Source organism: Bubalus bubalis, chromosome 1 (assembly GCF_019923935.1).
Source record: "Bubalus bubalis isolate 160015118507 breed Murrah chromosome 1, NDDB_SH_1, whole genome shotgun sequence".
In the NCBI taxonomy this organism is placed as follows: domain Eukaryota; kingdom Metazoa; phylum Chordata; class Mammalia; order Artiodactyla; family Bovidae; genus Bubalus; species Bubalus bubalis.
In genome coordinates this window covers 115,702,754-115,725,497 of record NC_059157.1, presented here as the reverse complement: position 1 = coordinate 115,725,497, position 22,744 = coordinate 115,702,754, and the positions used below count along the sequence as shown (strand labels likewise).

General features: G+C 38.8%; 1 protein-coding gene across 10 annotated transcripts in view; it reads left to right on the top strand.

Annotated features, from left to right (window-relative positions):
- The first annotated feature begins 5,136 nt into the window (after positions 1–5,136).
- The window catches only part of LRCH3 (leucine rich repeats and calponin homology domain containing 3), a 104,698-nt gene continuing 87,090 nt past the window's right edge, over positions 5,137–22,744 (top strand). For 3 of the 10 annotated variants that reach the window (XM_006078501.3, XM_006078498.3, XM_006078497.3), the window contains exon 1: positions 5,139–5,452. In XM_006078501.3, coding sequence (XP_006078563.1) covers positions 5,191–5,452 — 262 coding nt within the window. In that variant the 5' untranslated portion in view covers positions 5,139–5,190. Of the gene's footprint in view, positions 5,453–22,744 lie in introns of all 10 variants that reach the window. The other 7 variants (XM_006078499.4, XM_006078503.3, XM_006078500.3 and 4 more) reach the window with 4 other exon arrangements.

Sequence of the window (22,744 nt, the reverse complement as noted above, 5' to 3'; positions counted from 1 at the left end):
TCTCATGATTTATTCTTAGCTAAAAAGATTGAGTTGTGGTTTTTAGATTGTTCTGTGTTACAAAGAACTTTGTAGTGACTATAACATTTAGGATTTGAAAAGCTGCCGAACAATTAAATTGGTAAATCAATTTAGACTCATATTGACATCCCACTATCTTTTGACTGCTTCATTTATAGCTCCAACAAGAACTAGTCAGGGGGAGTTAGAATAGAATTTTCTTAGAATGCAATATATTAGACTGAATGAACCTTTAGAGATCATCCGTTTTTTTTTTTTTTTTTTACATCTTGGTTCAGTGATACTCAGCTTTTCAAAACCTGTGTGTGATCCAGTTACTTTTTAAGCTTAGATCTTTAATTCTCCATGAATGGAACACCCACAGAAAGTAGTGGAATGGTGTGTGGCTTGTCAGATATCTAAGAAATGGTAATACCATGCTCTAGCATTTGTTAACATGGTAAGGAAATACACTCTGCCAGTAATAATTACGAGATTTCATCACTTTTCATTCCAGTTAGGTAGACCTATTAGAAAAGGCCAGTGTTCCTAGTCAAACATTATGTATTTTTTTCTAATAGGTATAAACTTCACCACAATTTTAATTATAAGCAAATCATAAAATACTATAAGTATGAAGAAACTTTGAATTTATTGCCCAGTGGTTATTTTTTGTTATAATAGATAGATATATCATATTTTGCTGTCAATAGCTTTGTAATTCACAGTGTAACATAAACAGTGTTGGGGTACCTTTTGTTTTGATTTCTGTTACTCTAAGGAGGTAAGAGTGAAAAGAAATAGCGGACAGAGAATGAATACACTGCAGAGAATGAATGCCATACATTCTAAATGCAGGCAACATTAGGGCAGAAAATGATTTCTTCATTTCTGTTCACTAATTCTTTGAAGTCTCATCAGAATTATATGATTACTTGTTTTTTGCCACTAAAAAAAAAAAAAGGAAGCATGAGATTTAAGCTTTCCTTAAGTTAAAAGCAAGTTATTTTTGCATAGATCAGTTTGGAGTTAACCCCTGTTTAAAAATGACACCAATAAACTCCAGGCATTTACAAGAATTTTGGACTACTGTGAACCATTAAGAGGGATTTTCCATGTGGCTCAGATGGTAAAGTGCCTACCCGCAATGCGGGAGACCCGGGTTTGATCCCTGGGTCGAGAAGATCCCCTAGAGAAGGAAATGGCAACCCATTCCAGTACTCGTGCCTGGAAAATTCCATGGACGGAGGAGCCTGGGCTACAGTCCATGGGGTTGCAGAGTTGGACACAACTGAGCGATTTCACTTTCTAAGAGGGATTTAAAGATTTGTTTATAAATTGTTGACTTTGAATGTCTCTTTTTTTCCCTGCCCTTACAGTTTACTTTCTACCTAAAATCTATTCAACTAAAAGCTTGATAAAACAAAGAAATGTGATACCATTCTGGAACTGAAATTCCTTTTTCTCAATATATTCTTATGAGGTTTATCAATGTTTAAAGAAAAATAAGAGGGACTTCGCTGGTGGCCCAGTGGTTAAAACTTCACCTTCCAATGCAGGGGGTGCAGTTCTCTCTCTGGTTGGGGAACTAAGAACTCACATGCCTTGCAGGCAAAAACCCAAAACATAAAATAGAAGCAATATTTTAACAAGTTCAATAAAGACTTTTAAAAGGTCCACATCAAAAAAAATTAAAAACAGATAAATAGGAAATTATCTCCCTAGCCTGTATGTTTAATTTCTATTTCCACTTTTCCTGAGAAGAAAATCACAGTCTAAATTTTCTTGTAAAATTTTTTAAAAAGTCAATTCTTTTTTTTTTTTTCCCCACTAAAGAAGTCAGAAAGGGTAGAACCAAACATTTGTTGAACATACTCAACAAACCAGCTTCTGTTTTTTGTATTTTTAGAAAAGGGGATTGGCCAAGATTTTAATCCTACTGCTCTGAGTTTATAAAGTAGAATATTAAAGGAGTAGCCATAATATATTTCTAATGAGTAAAAGTAGGGAAAGAACTTTATTTCTGCGTGATATGAGATGCAGAGGTGGAGAGAGTTACTAAGGTTGGAGTGAAACTTTTGCCACTAGTGTTCAGTGAGTAACCTTTCAGCCTATAAAATACACAGGGAGAAGCAGGGAGGTTCTTTGTGTTAATTCCTAACATTTGGTAAACCCGCATTGACTTTTCACCTGCTTCCAGACCATAGAGCAGTCAGTAGTGGAACAAGTTAGAGATCGCTGAAGCCCTTTTACTCAGCCCTTTTGCAGCTGTTTCTCATCACTTCTTTTGTTCATCACTAGACTCTGGTGAATTCCCTACAATGACTCCCATTTCCCATACCTTATTTTCTCAAGATGATTTTGTCCCTTTATGGAGAAGATTGAGGGAGAAGGATGAGAATTCCCTCATTCTACCTTTACTTTATAGATAAAACTTCAAATCCTTAGAGGTCTCAAAATTAACTTCTTATTTATCTTTTCTTCCAGCCTTTCTTTATGTAGGACTAGTTCTTATAGTGTATATATAGCATCTTAATTTTTCCTGTATCCACAGGCTTCTGTTTTGACCGTGGTAGACTTAATATCTACAGATATTTTGGACTTAATGAGACCCTGTTCTCAAATATTGTAATTCTTTTTTCTCCTAACCTCTGATGTATTAGCTCATAACCTCTACTGTGTTAGTACTTAACAGCATCTTTGTTTCTTTCCACTTAATCTATTTTTAAACTATTGATATACTCAGCCAGGATCTTGAAGATAACTATACAGTTTAACATATTAAGGACCTTAAAATCTAGTTGACTAGACAAAGTATAATCAATTTATAAACTTTGTCAGAACTTCAAAGGCCGGAATTAGCATGCTGCTACTGCTAAGTCACTTCAGTCGTGTCCGACTCTCTACAATCCCATAGATGGCAGCCCACCAGGCTCTCCCGTCCCTGGGATTCTCCAGGCAAGAACACTGGAGTGGGTTGCCATTTCCTTCTCCAATGCATGAAAGTGAAAAGTGAAAGTGAAGTCTCCCGGTCGTGTCCGACTCTTCGTGACCCCATGGACTGCAGCCTACCAGGCTCTTCCATCCATAGGATTTTCCAGGCAAGAGCACTGGAGTGGGTTGCCATTGCCTTCTCTGTTGTATGTTGTAATTATAATGATACGTGCAGGTGGATAGGAAGAATGAGGCCATATAAGGAGAATTTGTCAGGAATTCAAATGTGGAAGGTAATTGGTAATCAAATATAGATGATATCTGTGCATTTAAAAAAGTCTATAGCATTGTAGCATTAATATGGAATATATGGTTCTGCTTTTGTGGTTGAAATAGCTCTAAAAAAATTAAAATGAGGACCTGCTTTTTGTATAGCTTAAAGTCTTTCTAAGAGTAACAATTTTAGAAGTCTAGAGTAACAAAAACCAATTCATACATTGGATAGATGATACCTGCCAGGGATAACAGATCACTTGCTATTTGGGTGACCCATGTTCATTAGAGACATTAATCATGGAACCTATCGCTGAAGAACCTAGAACACAATTTACAGAACAACTCTGAGCAATTGATACTAATGAACTTTGGCACTGAGATTAAACATTTTCACAGTCTCTTCTATTTAGGAGTTGGGGAAATGCTAATCAAGGTTTCATTGTAAAGCTGGACCTTTCACCTTGAGTGATGGACAGCATCTCTCCAACCTTACTTTCTTTTGCTCTCTGACATGAACTTTTTGGCCTGTGGCAATGTTCTCCACATGAACCATTATAAATCGTACCTGGATGTGTTCATGCTGATATTCCTTTCAATTTGGGATGTTACTTTCCCCTTCCAGCCTATTGCACTTCAGAATCCTTCAGATTTGTTTCAGAATTTGACATACTAGATTCCTTTTCTTTGAACTCTTGATGGTTAATTCCCACCACCCCCACTCAGCCCTTTTTTTGTGGTTTTAATCTCTATTGGAGTCGCAAAGAGTCGGACACGACTGAGCGACTGAACTGAACTGAACTGAATCTCTATTTGGCTGACTTGGATTCCATAATTACAATCTAGGAAAAGGACTGTATCTGACAGTCTTATTTCCCACAGAAAATACTAGTTGATTGATTGTAGGGGAAATTTACATCATTTAGCAGGAATGACTTAAGTGTCATTCAGTAATGTCAAGAATAAGCTGAAGACTGGTTGTAATATATGTGAGGCCTAATTGGTTTAAAATGAAGTGGTGGGAATTACCTGGTGGTCCAGTGGTCAGAACTCCCAGCTTTCATTCTGGAGGGCATAGGTTCAATCCCTCATTCAGGAAGTCATGCTGCTGTGCAAGTCACCCAGTCTTGCCAACTCTGCAACCAAACCTCTGAACTGCAGCCCACCAGGCTCCTCTGTCCATGGATCAGGAAGCTAAAATCCTGCAAGTCCCGTGGTGTGGTAAAAAATTACAAAATATTTTTAATAAAATGAAATATTTTCTAATTTTCCAGTAACTGGTTTCATTTTTAACTCACTTCAGTTCTGTCTTTAATTCCCACATGTAGATTACGGTAAGATCATTTTCTCTTTCTCGGTTTTGCTTCTAGACCCAAATTTTAGACTTCAGTGAGGTTCACCCAGTTTTGTTCAACAATAAAATCTTGCCCAAAGAAGAGGTACTATTTAAAGTGTTTATTTTCCTTAAGAAGCTATTTTGTAGGAAGGGCCTAAAATATTTATATAACCCTTTCAATGAAAATGATGAAGTTTGGGAGCCAGGTTAACACTTCTTTTTCCCTCAGGCAATAATGGTTAATAAATTCACAATCTCCACGTAAATCACTTGGCTTATAGAATGACAAGGAACCTTACCCCTCTTTTGTGGCAGCAACAGTGTTAAAACTTAATGTTTACTCTAATCCTCCTAAGGGAGGAAGGTAGTTTTGGTGAGGAGCGTGTCTGAAAGACATTTTTGTAGGGGTATGTTAGAAAGGCCACTGGGAGCCTACCGTAGGGAGCTGCTCCAGATTTGTGAGTTCCGTTTTAAATTTCTCTTGGAAACCTCCTGTGGGCGGAGGCCAGCGCCTGGAAGTGCAGAGCGGCACCGCAGCCCTGTCCATCAAGGGATCCGGCCGGGGTCTGTAAGCCCCTTTCCCCGCCCACCTATCATCTGGTCGCGCATGCGCTGAGCTGAAGGGCCGGAGAGTTGTCGGCTGGGAAATGGCGGCCGCGGGCTTGGTCGCTGTGGCCGCGGCTGCAGAATACTCTTGCCCAGGAGCGTCGGGAGGTAACCTCTCGGCTGTTAACTGCGGCCCAAACTCCGGGGCAGGCCCTGGTCCTGGCCCGGGCTCGTGGAGCCGCTCCCTCGACCGAGCGCTGGAGGAGGCGGCGGTAACCGGGGTGCTGAGCCTGAGCGGCCGGAAACTGAGGGAGTTTCCCCGGGGAGCGGCCAACCACGACCTGACGGACACCACTCGGGCGGGTGAGTGGGGTGGGGGACATCCCAGGGGACAGGAGGCCCCGGGCGCGGTTGGAGGCCGCCCTGGCCGTTCGGGGGAATCGCGGGTAGTTACAGTAACTGGTCCTGTTACTCCTGGTCGGGACCAGGTTAACGGGGAGAAGCCGACTGCCCCAACCCACCCAGGCCTGCGGGTCAGACCCCGAGCCTGGGGCGAGGCGGACAGCAGCATCTCTCGGGGAAGAAGGCCGTAGGAAACTGATGGGTACTGTTTTACTTTCCTAGAAAATTAACTTCTGCGGAAGCTGAGGTAGACCCTTGCTCCGCCTGATTGCTGCAGACCAATTCGAATTTAGGATGCCAAATTGACTTTACAGATTTAGGTTTGTAGCGCGCTTTTAATCGGAATAATATTGGTCCCTGCATTGTCAGGAAAGCATGACTCTCAGCACTGGCGTTTTTTAAAAACTGTTGTTTTCAGAGTGAGCCCGAACGCTTTTTCTTTCTCCCCTTCGTCTAGTTGACTTACCAAATGTACTTACTTGTAAAAATAACTAGGGGCAACTTTAAGACTTCCACTACTTTTCCTCTTTCCTCATGCCCCCTCAAAAAACAGTTGCAGGAAGAAAACTATTTAGAAAAGGCACAAAAGATTGCCTACTGTATCTATGTTTAATTCTTTAAAAAAAAAATTACTTTGCCTTATACATATTTTTTTAACAGAAAATAAAATAAATTAGATACTCTTTGATTTTCTTAGATGTAGAGAACAATATCTGGTGACTGAGGTGTTCAACATGTTTCCTTTGTGTTTAAAATACAGCTTCCTCAAGGAGTAGATTAAAAACAGTACAAAGGAGGAAAACATCTCTTACGTATAGTATATAGTATGATGTAATTATTTTCATACAACCTTTCTTAAGCTGTTAACTTTTCCTATGTTTGTGCACTCATTAAAGATTGCCGAGTATTACATATGATTCACTCATTTTGGAAAGATAAGCAAAACTGTTAACACTACTTCAAGAAACTGTTTTCCAAAGAAACTTTGCCTCTTGTGTAAAATGGAAGGAATCAAATGTCTGTTTAATCTTTTTGAAAACAGTTATATAGAATATGGTTTGTGTTTTTTAGTGAATGACCTTAAAATTAAATTTTTTTGTTTATGTAAATGAGTGGCCACTTGCCTTTTGCATGTGTTCTGATAGACAGCATCTAAACTTGTCGTTCATACCCCAAATTTTGTGATTCTGTTCAGGAGGTGGCTATATGGCATATGACTGACTGTTCAGGAGATGGATAGCATAGTGACTTCATATTGGCATGAGTCATTTCAGTATTACTACATTAAGCCTCAAGTTAAGGGATAAGTTGATTGTAGGAGTTTATCTAGCTCATTATCTTACTGTCTTTTAAATAGCTCTAGGGCCAGTGTCTTTTTCCTTTAAGAAATATTAGCTAACAAAGAAAATGCAAAGGCATTTATGAAGAATAAGTAATGCCAATGGATTTTTCCCTTACTATGCTGTGAACTTTTAATTCATAATTATCCACACTTATTTTTATTACTTTAATAGTTTATTTATAAACCAGATTTTTTGTTCATTGACATTTTATTTAGTCAAAAAGTCTAAAAGAGGAGAAAAAGATTGCAAAGTACCTTACAACCTGTTAGACTAGATTAATTTCTAAAATGTCAGAAATATCACTTATTAAGTATAAGAAGTCTTCGGCAGACCTTGGTGAGTACAAAAATACTTAATTCTCTAAATTATTTTAAACAGATAATTTGATGTGGATAACATCATTGATTGAGTTTTCACTGTTTACTGTTCATTGTGGTAGATGTTTAAAGTACATTGCCTTGTTAAATGCTTAACAACCAATGGATTAAATATTATTGTCCCAAGGATTTCCCTGGTGATCCAGTAGCTAAGACACCGCACTTCCAGTGTAGGGGACCTGGGTTTAATCCCGGCAGGTAACTAGATCCCTCGTGCCACAACTAAGACCCAGCACAGCCAAATAAATAAAAATAAATGCTTAAAATATTATTATCCCAAATTTACATATGAGGAATCACACAGGATTTACAAAAAGCCACTCAGAATCATATAAATAATAATAGGGGTAGAATTTCAGCCTGGGTCCATCTTACTCTTTTTTTCTTCACTGTGCCACACAGCCTCTTTACATACAGATAGATATTATCATTCCTGTTTTTAGAGGAAGTGAAACCCAGGTTTGGAGAGAAAAATAATTTGCTTAAAGACCTGTAGCTAAAGCCAAGGAAGGTGTTGTTAGCCATGATTTGAGCCTAACTCAAATCCTGTTTGAGGTAACTCCAAATCCATAGACTGTTACACAGTGTCCTTTGAATTCAGACCCAACTTTAGTTAGCTGAAATGTTTTATTTAGACCCTATAGAAAACATTACTTGAACACTATATTAAAAGTTGCCAGGTTATCTATTGTTTCCTAATATATAGAATGTATCTGTAGATACATAGAACTGCTATCCTTACATTTTAAGAAATAGTACATATTACCCGTACTGTTTATAACTTGACATAATTAGAATTCATCATGCAACATTTTCTTGGAATTTTTCCCCTCCTGTTTGTTTTAAATGGTAGATTTTTATGAAGAAAAAGAAGTGTCTGTTTAGAAATGAGTTACTTGATCCAATGGACAGGGAAAATCTTAAATCACGAAAGACTTTTGGGGGCTGAAAAGTTGTAGCTTTAATTTGGGGAGGCAGAAATGGGAAGGAAAGCCATTCCAGGCAGTAGAATGGATCCCACCCTGCCACAAAGGTGTGCACATAACTCAGGGCTAGCTAGTCAAGTAGTCCATCCCTCTGTCAACAATGATAGTTGAGAGATGGACACAGTTTCCTATCAGCATGCAGAAGTGTTAATTCTGTTGAGAAAGAGGCGTGCTTTGAACCCTGGAGTTGCTGAGAGAATAGAGTGTGAACCTGGTGCTTGCCAATAAATTGAAAGCAGAGCCAAAAGATGGAAAGAATGAGGCCAAGTTCGATGGTAATCTTTGGATCAATAGCCAGGCTTTAAATTAGTGGTATCCTTGGACTGTCTAATTATACAAGCTAATGAATTCCCTTTCCTACTTAATCTGAGTAGACTTTTTGATACAAAATAAGAGTCCTGAGTAATGACAGTAAGTCTGCTCTTGAAGTTGTGGGGAGGTCAGTTTGGTCAGAATAAATCGGTGGGATTAGAGAATATGAGCGCTGCCCTTTGCATTTGAGGCAGCTGACTGATGATAGGTTTGGAAACAGGGAGATTGTTCATTTAACAGATGTTTGTTGACTAAAGGATTTTCAGGTGTAGATACACAGAGAGGACCAAGACACTCCCTGTTTTCAAAGAACTCAAGAGATCTAGTGAATAGAATAAATAAATATAAAGATTATTTGAATTGTCTAATAATAGCAAAACTTTTATGTGTAAGGCATTATGCTAGGTAATATAGTGAGAATAAAAATAAGAAAAGACTCTACCCTGTAAGCATTAAAAATCTAGTAATCTGTTTGGCCGGCTGCAGTAACAGTCAAGGAATGAAAAACAGTCTGAGATCATACTGGAAAATAAATGTACAAATGTTGACTGATTTTTTTTTTTTTTTTAAAGAGACAGAATGCATCAAGTTGCCTGAGTTATTAAACCTGTAGGACTAGGAAGGTGGTAATATAATAGTGATAATAATAGTAGCTAACATTTTTTGATCTGTTAGCATATTTCAGATATTGTACTAAGCTATATATATAAAATGCACATATAACAACCACCTGAGTTGTAAGTACTAGTTTTAACCCCATTTTACATGTAAAAATGGAGACTTGAGGTTAATCTGATCATTGTTACACAGGTAATAAATGACAGCACTAGGATTCAACTTCAGATACATCTGATCCTAAAACTTCTGTTTTTGATCACTAAGCCGTACTGACAAAGTTTGGTTCAGTTTCTTTAGTTGGCCTGATACATGTTCTGTTGCTGTTAAGTCACTTCAGTTGTGTCCGACTCTGTGCGACCCCATAGACGGCAGCCCACCAGGCTCCCCCGTCCCTGGGATTCTCCAGGCAAGAACACTGGAGTGGGTTGACATTTCCTTCTCCAGTGCATGAAAGGGAAAAGTGAAAGTGAAGTCGCTCAGTCGTGTCCGACTCTTCGTGACCCCATGGACTGCAGCCCACCAGGCTCCTCCATCCATGGGATTTTCCAGGCAAGAGTACTGGAGTGGGGTGGATACATGTTCTACTGGAGTCTTAAATGTGTCAGGCCAACTAAAGAAACTGTGCAGCAAATAGAAGTGTAAATCTGGAACTTGTAAGAGTGAAGTTAGAACTGCAGCATAAATTTGAGACAGTCATAATGAAGGGTTTATGCAGTTCTTGGAGAGATAATGTAGAGAGTGGAAAAGTTGGTCACTGACAACCATGGGGTACCATAGCACTTAAAGGGCAAGAAGAATCAGTCTGAGAAAAAACCAGAAACAAAGTTTTATAACTAGGCTTCTACTAGAATTTAGAGACTCCTAAAACCAAAGGAACTGTAGTAACCCTCTAAGTTATTTTACAAATGAGAAGCTGTCTTAAAGATTAAGACTTTGTTTAAGGTTGTGTAGTGAAGTGCTGTTTTGCAGAAGACAAATAGGATCATAGTTGAAGGTGTAAGAAGTCTTTTCTGAATGGAAAATCGAAAACAGGAAACCAAGGATTCATCTTTTGGGACAAGCCTGTGGTTGATGGCAGATGGAAGAGACTAATGATACAAAAAAAAGAAAGAAATGGAGATGTAATGGGTGAGCCTAAGTAACACAGTCTTATTGAAGCCATGAGAATAAGGCTTTCAAGAATTGTGTGCTTATTTCCTGCATAAAGAAGAATGAGGATTGCATAAAAGACTGTTTAATTTTTCAAAAAACATTCTGTAACTCACACAGTCATGGTTTCATTAGTCTTGGAAATATGCACTGAAATGCCAGGTCTTAAGTGGAAACCATATTTCTCTTGGATACTTATTTATGTATATTTTATATCAGTTGCAGTGTGTGTACTGTGAATTTTCTACAACAGTGCTGTCCAGTATAGTAGCTACTAGCCATAAGTGGTTATTAAAATAAGTTAAAAATTTTAAATTTGGTTCCTTCATTGTACTAGCCACATTTCAAATGCTCAGTGGCCACATGTGTCATATTGGTCAGCACATTAGATAGACCTACTGTCCATTATATTGGACAGCACAGGTAATAGAATCTTCCCATCACAGAAAGTTATATTTGACAGTGATGTTGGGGTATACTGCAATGCCTTTCTATATCCATGAATACAATAAGCCACCATCATCACTAGAGATGAGAACACTTAAATAATTGTTTAGAAGACAGCAGCAAATGGGGGCTCAGTCATAATTACTAGATCTTTGATAATAACTCAGGTCTGAAAGGGGATATATCATTTTTTCTTCTAGAAATAATATCTTGGTTTTTTTTTTAAAGGGTGTTGACTTTTTACTTTTGTTGCCTGCAACAGGTCTTCGCTGAAGCACGCAGGATCTTTGTTGCAGCACGTGGGATCTTTAGTTGTTGCTTGCGAACTCTTAGTTGTGCCATGTGGGATCTAGTTCCCTGACCACGGATTGAACCTGGGCCCCCTACATTAGGAGCACAGAGTCTTAGCTGCTGGACCATTAGGCAAGTCCTAGAAATAATATCTTCTTAATAAAAACTGCCATTTAAGCATGCCCTCTTTGTTAATAGAGGCATTAACTGTATCAGATCAGATCAGTCACTCAGTCGTGTCTGACTCTTTGCGACCCCATGAATCGCAGCACGCCAGGCCTCCCTGTCCATCACCAACTCCTGGAGTTCACTGAGACTCATGTCCATCGAGTCAGTGATGCCATCCAGCCATCTCATCCTCTGTCGTTCCCTTCTCCTCTTGCCCCCAATCCCTCCCAGCATCAGAGTCTTTTCCAATGAGTCAGCTCTTCGCATGGGGTGGCCAAAGTACTGGAGTTTCAGCTTCAGCATCATTCCTTCCAAAGAAATCCCAGGGCTGATCTCCTTCAGAATGGACTGGTTGGATCTCCTTGCAGTCCAAGGGACTCTCAAGAGTCTTCTCCAACACCACAGTTCAAAAGCATCAATTCTTTGGCGCTCAGCTTTCTTCACAGTCCAACTCTCACATTCATACATGACCACAGGAAAAACCATAGCCTTGACTAGACGAACCTTTGTTGGCAAAGTAATGTCTCTGCTTTTGAATATGCTGTCTAGGTTGGTCATAACTTTCCTTCCAAGCAGTAAGCGTCTTTTAATTTCATGGCTGCAGTCACCATCTGTAGTGATTTTGGAGCCCAGAAAAATAAAGTCTGACACTGTTTCCACTGTTTCCCCATCTATTTCCCATGAAGTGATGGGACCGGATGCCATGATCTTAGTTTTCTGAATGTTGAGCTTTAAGCCAACTTTTTCACTCTCCTCTTTCACTTCCATCAAGAGGCTTTTGAGTTCCTCTTCACTTTCTGCCATAAGGGTGGTGTCATCTGCATATCTGAGGTTATTGATATTTCTCCCAGCAATCTTGATTCCAGCTTGTGTTTCTTCCAGTCCAGCGTTTCTCATGATGTACTCTGCATATAAGTTAAATAAGCAGGGTGACAATATACAGCCTTGACGTACTCCTTTTCCTATTTGGAACCAGTCTGTTGTTCCATGGCCAGTTCTAACTGTTGCTTCCTGACCTGCATACAAATTTCTCAAGAGGCAGATCAGGTGGTCTGGTATTCCCATCTCTTGCAGAATTTTCCACAGTTTATTGTGATCCACACAGTCAAAGGTTTTGGCATAGTCAATAAAGCAGAAATAGATGTTTTTCTGGAACTCTCTTGCTTTTTCCATGATCCAGCGGATGTTGGCAATTTGATCTCTGGTTCCTCTGCCTTTTCTAAAACCAGCTTGAACATCAGGAAGTTCACGGTTCACATATTGCTGAATCCTGGCTTGGAGAATTTTGAGCATTACTTTACTAGTGTGTGAGATGAGTGCAATTGTGCGGTAGTTTGAGCCTTCTTTGGCATTGCCTTTCTTTGGGATTGGAATGAGAACTGACCTTTTCCAGTCCTGTGGCCACTGCTGAGTTTTCCAGATTTGCTGGCATATTGAGTGCAGCACTTTCACAGCATCATCTTTCAGGATTTGAAAGAGCTCAACTGGAATTCTATCACCTTCACTAGCTTTGTGTATCCATTATTAACTGTATAGTTGACCCATTTTTCATCTGTGAGTATCATGCACTCAAATCAGGAACCTTCTAAGAGCCTTAGGAATGAGAAAAGAGTAGGAAAAAACCAAAGCTAATTTTATTTGACTAATCAGACTGTTTCAAAATCATTCCCTCTGATATTAAGAGTTGTACATGCTCATTGTAGTACAAAAAGTTATAAATAAGACATTAAAAATCTTTTGTAATTCCACTTACCACAGAAAACTGGTAGTGAACCTTGGTTTGAAATCTTTAAACATTTTCTTCATGAATATACATTCTCACTTTAAAAAAACATCTTAAAATGAGATCTTGTAAAGGCTGTTTTATCATTTTTTCACTATATGATATATAGTATCAGAAAATATCTGCTACAGAAAGATATGTAGCATACTTTTTAATAGTAGTCTGCTGTAGGTATACTGTCTTCTCATTTACCCTATTGATACACTTTGGAATTGTCTTCATCTTTCACTGTTACAAATGATATTGCTGAAAATAACTTCATGTGTATCTCTTTGCAGACTTGTTTAATTTCCTTAGGATAAATCCCTAGAAATATAATTGATTGGGTAAAAGAATGTACAGTTTTAGGGGTTTTTAAATACAGATTGTAAAACTGTTATTCCTAAAGGGTTTTTTAGCTTAGGTTTGTATCAGCAGCTCATGAGTTGTCTTCACTTTGCTGATTTTATTCTTTGTGATCTGTGTCAGTCTGATAGCTGAGAGATTATATCTCCTTCTGTATTCAGTTCATCTTAAGAAGTATAATTTTTACTACCATAAGAAAAAGTATATAAATACAAAGAGAAAATATTTATTTTTTCTGTTTTTTTCTGTGTCCTTTTGTCAGAATAAATTGATGACAAAGACTCAGAAACTGTTTGTGCCTATATATAAACTCCTGTATATTCAAATTTTTCTATGATTATAAAAGTAACACATGTTTATTACAGAAAATTTGGGAAAAAATAAAGTAGAGAAAGAAAAAAGGAATGCTACTGCATCAATAAACCACTGTGAACATTTTGACATATTCTTCCAAGTGTTTTTTTTTAATCTGTGTACATGTATATTGAAAAACATGGTATTAGCTTTTTGTAGTTTGCTTTTTTCCACTGTAGAGTATATTAGAAATATTGTGTCATATCTTTCAGTTCAGTTCAGTCGCTCAGTCATGTCTGACTCTTTGTGACCCTATGAATTGCAGCACGCCAGGCCTCCCTGTCCATCACCAACTCCCGGAGTTCACTGAAACTCACGTCCATCGAGTTGGGGATGCCATCCGGCCATCTCATCCTCTGTCGTCCCCTTGTCCTCTTGCCCCCAATCCCTCCCAGCATCAGAGTCTTTTCCAATGAGTCAATTCTTCGCATGAGGTGGCCAAAGTACTGGAGTTTCAGCTTCAGCATCATTCCTTCCAAAGAACACCCAGGGCTGATCTCCTCTAGAATGGACTGGTTGGATCTCCTTGCAGTCCAAGGGACTCTGAAGAGTCTTCTCCAACACCACAGTTCAAAAGCATCAATTCTTCGGCGCTCAGCCTTCTTCCCAGTCCAACTCTCGCATCCATACATGACTACTGGAAAAACCATAGCCTTGACTAGATGGACCTTTGTTGGCAAAGTAATGTCTCTGCTTTTCAATATGCTATCTAGGTTGGTCATAACTTTCCTTCCAAGGAGTAAGAGTCTTTTAATTTCATGGCTGCAGTCACCATCTGCAGTGATTTTGGAGCCCCCAAAAATAAAGTCTGACACTGTTTCCACTGTTTCCCCATCGATTTCCCATGAAGAGATGGGACCAGATGTCATGATCTTCGTTTTCTGAATGTTGAGCTTTAGGCCAACTTTTTCACTCTCCTCTTTCACTTTCATTATATATTTACACTTAACCAAATCCCTTTTATTGAGCATTTAGACTATTTCTAATTTTTTATTTTTATAAATAATACTAGAGTATAAAATGGCATCTCCAATATTGCCTGGAAAATTCCATGGGCAGAGGAGCCTGGTGGACTATAGGCCATGGGGCCATAAAGAGTTGGACAAGACTGAGCATAGCAAGTGAACTCTTATATAAATATAACTCTTTGCTCACATCTCTTATTATTATTTCTTACTAGATAAATTCCTAGAAGTGGAATTGTTCTAACAAATTCTTATATTGTATTGACACAATACAAAAGACTTAAAAATATCCTGTTACTTATGTCCTTAGCCACCTCCTCCCTGCTCCCCTCCTGCAACAGATACATATTTTATAAAGAGAAGCAGAGACCATGGGGAAGATCATGGCTGTTGAGTATAAAGGCTTATTTAATAAGATTTAAATTTAGTTTTCAGGGGAAAAATCTAGACTCTGCTGTACTGGCATTGTTTTTTAAATAGGAAGGGTAAATAGTAGGATGGTGCCTTTAGGAGGGGTGAGAAGATGAGTCATAGATCATCACAAAAATCAGTGTTGAGACTAAAAGAATGGCAACAAGGTTGGGACCAAGGATTTCCTAGGGTTCATTTCCTTTTCCTGTGGCTGTATTTGGGGTCTAGATGCTTAATATTAATAAATTAATATTAATTTATTAATATTAATAAAAGTCCTAGTAATGAAATAGGACTTTTTAAGTAGGAACATGCATGTTCATTTTTTTTTTTTTTTAATTCATTTATGAAGCAGTTACTCCACTGAAGTTTGGAAGAAAATATATTGTTAATATGGTAATTCACAAAAGGAACACTGTTTTGAGTTCCTGAAGTAGCCAGCAATATCAAATGCAGTGCTGCTACTAATTATAGAATCATAAACTAGTACTAAAAATTTAAGGAATTTCCTTGCTTTTAACAATTTCTCCCTTGCTCCTCTAAATTTGTAGATTTTTTATTATTTGAAAGAAATCTCAAACCAAGAACTTTAACTAATTTATTAAACATATTTCTTATAAGAACTAGGTAACCGATTTTTTTCATTAAAAACGGGTTTTTAGAAATGACCTATAATCATAGAGTGAAAAGATAAGCCACAGAGTAACAGATTGGCGATAAATACAACAAACAAATGATATTCAGAATATATAAAGAATTTCTACAAACAAGATAGCACAATAGAAAACTGAGAAAACTCTTGAACTGGTACTTCACTAAAGAGGAATTCCAAATAACTGATAAATGTGTGAAAAGGTGCTCAATCTCATTAGTAATCAAGGGCACGAAAAAGAAAACCAAACTGAGGTACTTCTCATTGACAGACAGTACGGAGTACTAGAAAGTAATGTTCTCCCTCAGTGCCCTCAGGGAAATGGTTCCGGACCACCCCCCATGCTCACCCCCCAGACACACACACACAAAGGCACTAAAATCTGTGGTTGCTTAAGTCCCTTACATAAAAATGGCACTATTTGCATATAATCCATGCAATTTTCCCTGAACTTTAATTCCTCTCCAGATTACTTATAAGATTTAATACAATCTAAATGTTGTATAAATAGTCACTGGTGCGTAGCAAATTCAAGTTTTGCTTTTTGGAACTTTCTGTAATATTTTCCCCAAATATTTTCAATCCAAGGTTAGTGGAATATGCAGATGTCAGATCCCACAAATACAAGGGTACTGACTGTGGAGCATTGGGACATTTATACAATGCCAATGGGAGTTGAAAAATACCTAGTAAAGTTGAAAATACACATATTTTATGAACCAGAAATTCCAGGCTCTGAGGTACATACCCCAAAGAAACTTGTGTATAAGTGCGCCAGGACATATGTATAAGAATGTTCATGTGCTGTGCTTAGTCGCTCAGTCGTGTTTGACTCTTTGCGACCCCATGGACTGTGGCCCACCAGGCTCCTCTGTCCATGGGGATTCTCCAGGCAAGAATACTGGAGTGGGTTGCCATGCCCTCTTCCAGGGAATCTTCCCAAACCAGGGATTGAACCCACATCTCCTGCATTGCAGGCGGATTCTTTACTGTCTGAGCCACCAGGGAAGCCCAAGAATGTTCATAACATTCATATTTGACAAAACAAAAAAAGAAACGATCATCAATATAATGTTGTTTAGTTGCAAAGTCATGTCAGACTCTTTTGTGACCCCATGGACTGTACCTGCCAGGCTCCTCTGTCCATGGGATTTCCCAAGCAAGAATAATGGAATGGGTTGCCATTTCCTTCTCCATCAATAGAATGGGTAAATCAATTTTGGATATTTATGTGATTTCACAGCAGTGAAAATGAATAAGTTACAACTGCACGCAATTACATACATGAACCTTGGAAGCACGTTAAGCAAATGAAGTATATGACACTGTATTTGCAGTACAAATATGCTTAAATGAAGGTCAAAAACAAACATAATCATTCATAAATGCTAAAACTTTTAAGAGGCAAGAAAGTAATTACCGTAAAAGTTAGAATTATGGTTACTTGTAAGTGGGGACTTCCCTGGTGGCTCAAATGCTAAAGCGTCTGCCTGCAGTGCGGGAGATTTGGGTTCTATCCCCAGGTCAGGAAGATCCCCTGGAGAAGTAAATGGCAACGCACTCCAGTACGCTTGCCTGGAAAATTCCATGGACAGAGGAGCCTTGTAGGCTACAGTCCATGGGTTCGCAAAGAGTCGGACACGACTGAGCGACTTCACTCACTCACTCACTCTACTTGTAAGTGAGAGGGGAAAATATTAAAGGAAAGGGGCAGTGGGTTAAGGGTGGGTGCATTTCTGAAGTACTGAAAATATTCTATTCTTTAACCTGGATTCTTCACCTATATGGTTATTCACTTTATAGTATTTTTTAAAAATTGTACATCTGCATTTATAATTTATTACTTTTTTAATGTGCTTCTTTGGCTTACTTATTCATTCTTAACTTGATTATTACTCATATCACCTCTTCTTTTTTGCCTTCCCCTTTGCCTTTTCTATCTCTTTACCATCCGCCTTCACTAGTCACTTTTCTTGCTTCCCTAATACTTGTTCACACTTTTTTTTTTACTGTCACCATGAACAGGTGTCTTTTTTCCATATTAACTTAAAGAAGGTATATTCAGTTCAGTTCAGTCGCTCAGTCGTATCCCACTCTTTGCGACCCCATGAATTGCAGCATGCCAGGCCTCCCTGTCCATCACCAGCTCCCTGAGTTCACCCAGACTCACGTCCATTGAGCCAGTGATGCCATCCAGCCATCTCATCCTCTGTCGTCCCCTTCTTCTCCTGCCCCCAATCCCTCCCAGCATCAGAGTCTTTTCCAATGAGTCAACTCTTCGCATGAGGTGGCCAAAGTACTGGAGTTTCAGCTTCAGCATCATTCCTTCCAAAGAAATCCCAGGGCTGATCTCCTTCAGAATGGACTGGTTGGATCTCCTTGCAGTCCAAGGGACTCTCAAGAGTCTTCTCCAACACCACAGTTCAAAAGCATCAATTCTTCAGCACTCAGCTTTCTTTATGGTCCTACTCTCACATCCATACATGACTACTGGAAAAAACATAGCTTTGACTAGACGGACCTTTGTTGGCAAAGTAATGTCTCTGCTTTTGAATATGCTATCTAGGTTGGTCATAACTTTCCTTCCAAGGAGTAAGCGTCTTTTAATTTCATGGCTGCAGTCACCATCTGCAGTGATTTTGGAACCCTAAAAAATAAAGTCTGACACTGTTTCCACTGTTTCCTCATCTATTTCCCATGAAGTGATAAGACCAGATGCCATGATCTTCGTTTTCTGAATGTTGAGCTTTAGGCCAACTTTTTCACTCTCCACTTTCAGTTTCATCAAGAGGCTTTTGAGTTCCTCTTCACTTTCTGCCATAAGGGTGGTGTCATCTGCATATCTGAGGTTATTGATATTTCTCCCAGCAATTTTGATTCCAGTCAGTTGATTGCTGCTGCTGCTGCTAAGTCGCTTCAGTCCTGTCTGACTCTGTGCGACCCCATAGACGGCAGCCCACCAGGCCCTGCCGTCCCTAGGATTCTCCAAGCAAGAACACTGGAGTGGGTTGCAGTTTCCTCCTCCAGTGCATGAAAGTGAAAAGTGAAAGTGAAGTTGCTCAGTCGTGTCCGACTCTTAGCGACCCCATGGACTGCAGCCTACCAGGCTCCTCCGTCCATGGGATTTTCCAGGCAGGAGTACTGGAGTGGGTTGCCATTGCCTTCTCCGAGTCAGTTGATTAGCAGTTACTTAATTATATCCACAAAATCCCTTCTGGCTCATGAGAAATATGATCAGTGATATTTCATATTCACAGTCCCAGGGATTAGGGTGGAGATCTGTGGAAGGCATTTTAGGATTCTGCCTTACATAGAGGGTTCTGTCTTAACTTTATTTTGTATATCACTTAGTACAATACCAAATATCCTTTGTTTGTTTTATGGATGGATGCATGGATGGGATATGGATGGTAGGGATGGGAGGGAAAAGTGGGTGAATGAGAAGGCAAAAACAGGAAATGAAAAGCCTATTCTCTTTCTTAGCTTTAAAAATAGTGACAACTGACTTCTGTGTGACTGGGTTTAATGAGGAGCCTTGGGGTTTCAATGATATAGTAGAATTCAATCAAAATATTCTCAAGTATAATTCCAGTGAATATACTTCCCTTTTATGTCAAAAGTCAGGCATTCAGACCCTCTTTAATTGGTGTCATAGAGGGTAAGAGTGATCATGTTACATGTGCTAGGAGTCAGCACCTCAAAATAATAAGTAACAATTGAGAATTTTTAGATGTTTGAAAAATTTTAGAATAGGACCTTGATTTGCTAATAAAAGAAGTAAAACAAATTTTAAACTCCTTACAGTAAAGCAGGCTTTCCATGTATATTCAGTATTTATAACTTTAATAATTAGGCAAGGCTCAGTTATCCAAGGAGACTCTAAGCCTGATAAATATGTGATCCTTTTTCTATCTCAGTAACATTGTGATATCTGATCATCTGTTATCAAGTGACAGACCATAACCTGTTGGTTCTCAAACTTTAGTGTGCATAAAATCCCCTGCTACTACTGCTGCTAAGTCACTTCAGTCGTGTCCAACTCTGTGCAACCCTATAGACGGCAGCCCACCAGGCTCCCCCGTCCCTGGGATTCTCCAGGCAAGAACACTGGAGTGGGTTGCCATTTCCTTCTCCAATGCATGAAAGTGAAAAGTGAAAGTGAAGTCGCTCAGTCGTGTCCGACCCTCAGCGACCCCATGAACTGCAGCCTTCCAGGCTCCTCTTTCCATGGAATTTTCCAGGCAAGAGTACTGGAGTGGGGTGCCATTGCCTTCTCCATAAAATCCCCTATGGCACTTAAAATATACATACATTCCTGGGTCCAGACCCTAGAGAGTCTGATTCAGCAGATCTGGGTGGGGTCCATTAAGTTCCATTTTTAACAAGCAGTCGGATAGTTCCAGGTGTATGTGGCCTAAGAACCACTACTTGAGGAAATCGTTCATAGACTTTATTACTTTACTCTAAAATTTGTTTAGGAAAGTGGTATCTGTTCACGTCCTAAAACTATGTTGATTAGGTAAGCCAAAGATTTTATTCAATTGAAAAAAAAATATTAAGTATAAAATACAGACTTCATTTTGCAAAATTGGGCACTTTGATACAGAATAAACCTTTGAAAGGTTGGTTTATTTGTTTTAAAGGTAGTGTCACTGAAGAGCTGTGTTGTTAACTAGATACAAATAGATAACCAATTTAATATGATTATCCAATGGATATGGGTATCCAATTTATCTATACAAACAGATAACCAAATAAACTATGGAAATTGAGCATAAATAATTAGTTAGGATCTTAATTACAAGCAGCAGACACTGGCTGTGGTTATGAGTAGCCCCCATGATCTCTGGGAGGACTGGAGAACCAGGCTAGTAAAAGGTTACTTACTTATAATTAAGTAACCAGGAATGTGGCCCAAATCATGTGGCAGAACTTATCCAGTGAAGACACCACTAGCATTGCCACCTGGGGATAGACACCTCAAATTGCACCACTATCACCAAAGATAATGTACACTCTTTACTAGCACTGGAGCGTTTGCAACCACTACCTGTGGAAATTGGAATGTATCGTTACACTGGTTTTAGTTCAAGGTTAGGGGAGGATGTGCCTGGGAGAACCAGATCATATGCCGATGCCCCTAGCTGTGAGAGAGTCTGGGAAAGCTAACATATGGTGTGGCACTTTTCAGCTTCTGTTGAGGAAAGAACTGTTTCAAAAAGCGTTGGATTCTCCAAATAGGAATAGTGTTTAGATCCTGGGCAGCCTAAAAAAATGGCATGTGTCTAACTACAAGTTGTATTTGATACTAAAACCAGGTAATCAATTAGGCCTTTATAATTATCAAAATGAACAAGAAGCAGTATGTATGATGCAGTGGTAAGCAGTTTATTGTAATTAGTATAACTTTTTTACAACTAAACATTCCATTGCCTGGTTCAGTTGGGAGAGGAGGAAAAGATATTTCTTTTCAAGGGGTACCTTCAGTTTTCCTTTTTTTTTCTTTTTTCCCCTAAACTCTGAGCATACCCTTAATTTCTGTTTAAGATCTGAAGTCTGCATTAATTTGAGAAGAAGGATCAACAGTGTTGCCTACTTCCTATCCTTTCAAGTTTGCATGTGCCAAATCCCAGTACCTATGGACAGTATTCTGTCATTTTAGCCAGTGGTCCCCATAGTAAGAAATTATTGACAACAAATGTGTTTGTTTATTGTGTGTATGTACTAAATTACATGTATTATAAAATAGGCATAAAATACAAAATTTAAAGGAGAAATTAAAGACAAATAGAAGTTCCAATGTTTTTGTTCTATACTCCAGTGGATCATTATTCTACACTCCAGTGGATCATTACTTTGCATCCTGTGGATAGCAGGCCCACATTCCTCCCTTGAATAATGTTGATTTAGAACAGTAATTAGCCTCTTAAAAATATAAGTAGAAGAAAGGGAATTTAATGTTAAGTATCTGAAAGCACTCTAGACCCTACTTTGAGGCAGTATGGGAAGTGAGAGACTGAGGTATGGAATCCAAGGATAGAGAGCTGTGACCTGTTGAAAAGGAAGGGGTTTTAGAAGACAAAGACTTAGGACTTTCTTGAAGCAGTGCTATAGATGAGGAGGTATTCCTTTTATAGCATGTGCAAAACAAACCGGTGTCTGTGTGAAGTGTGCTGCTCTCCTCCCATGGATTTGAAGAGATGGGGTTAAGTAGGGTAGGAGCAGTGTTACTTTGGGAGTAAGAAGATTTGGATGTTTCTTCTCTGCTTTTAATACTTTTTTCCCTATGTCTTTTATTTTCTGCAGCTTGATTATGATGAAGCTTTCTTTATATGCATCCTGCCCTTAGGTGTACAGAGCCTCTTGATTCTATGAATTGAAAATTTCTTGGTTATTTGGTTTCAGCAGTGAGTTTTTCTATTTTCTTGGTTGACAGATACTATTCAAAGTTATAATTTTTCTTTTTTGTTTTGATTTGCTTTTCCTAGGGTATTACTATTATATAACATCTTCTTTTGAAATTTTCAAGTGTGATCTATAGGTCTAAAGTTTTGCTAGTCAAACTGTGGCTTATGGACCAGCAATATGGCATCACTTAGGATTTTATGAGAAATGCAGAAATTCAGGCTCCATCCCAGAATTAGAATCTGCATCTTAACAAGATCCCCAAGTGCTTATGAGAACATTGCAGTTTGAGAAGTGCTCCTCTATAGCTAATCCAGGTAACTGAGGTTGCTCTTTTTATCGAAAGGGTCTCTGAGATAAGTATATAGATGACCCCAGTTATTCTAACCCTATGCCACAGAAGTCAGCCAAATTGAGCACTCTCAACACCAATCTCTTAAAAAGGGTGGGGAGAGGTTCAGTAGGCAAAGAAGAAAGTTATGCCAACAGTTACTTTGTTCTGCTCATGTGATATGATATGCTCATGTGATTTTTTGGGCTCCAAAATCACTGTGGATGATGACTGTAGCCATGAAATTAAAAGACGCTTGCTCCTTGGAAGAAAAACTATGACCAACCTAGACAACATATTAAAAAACAGAGACATC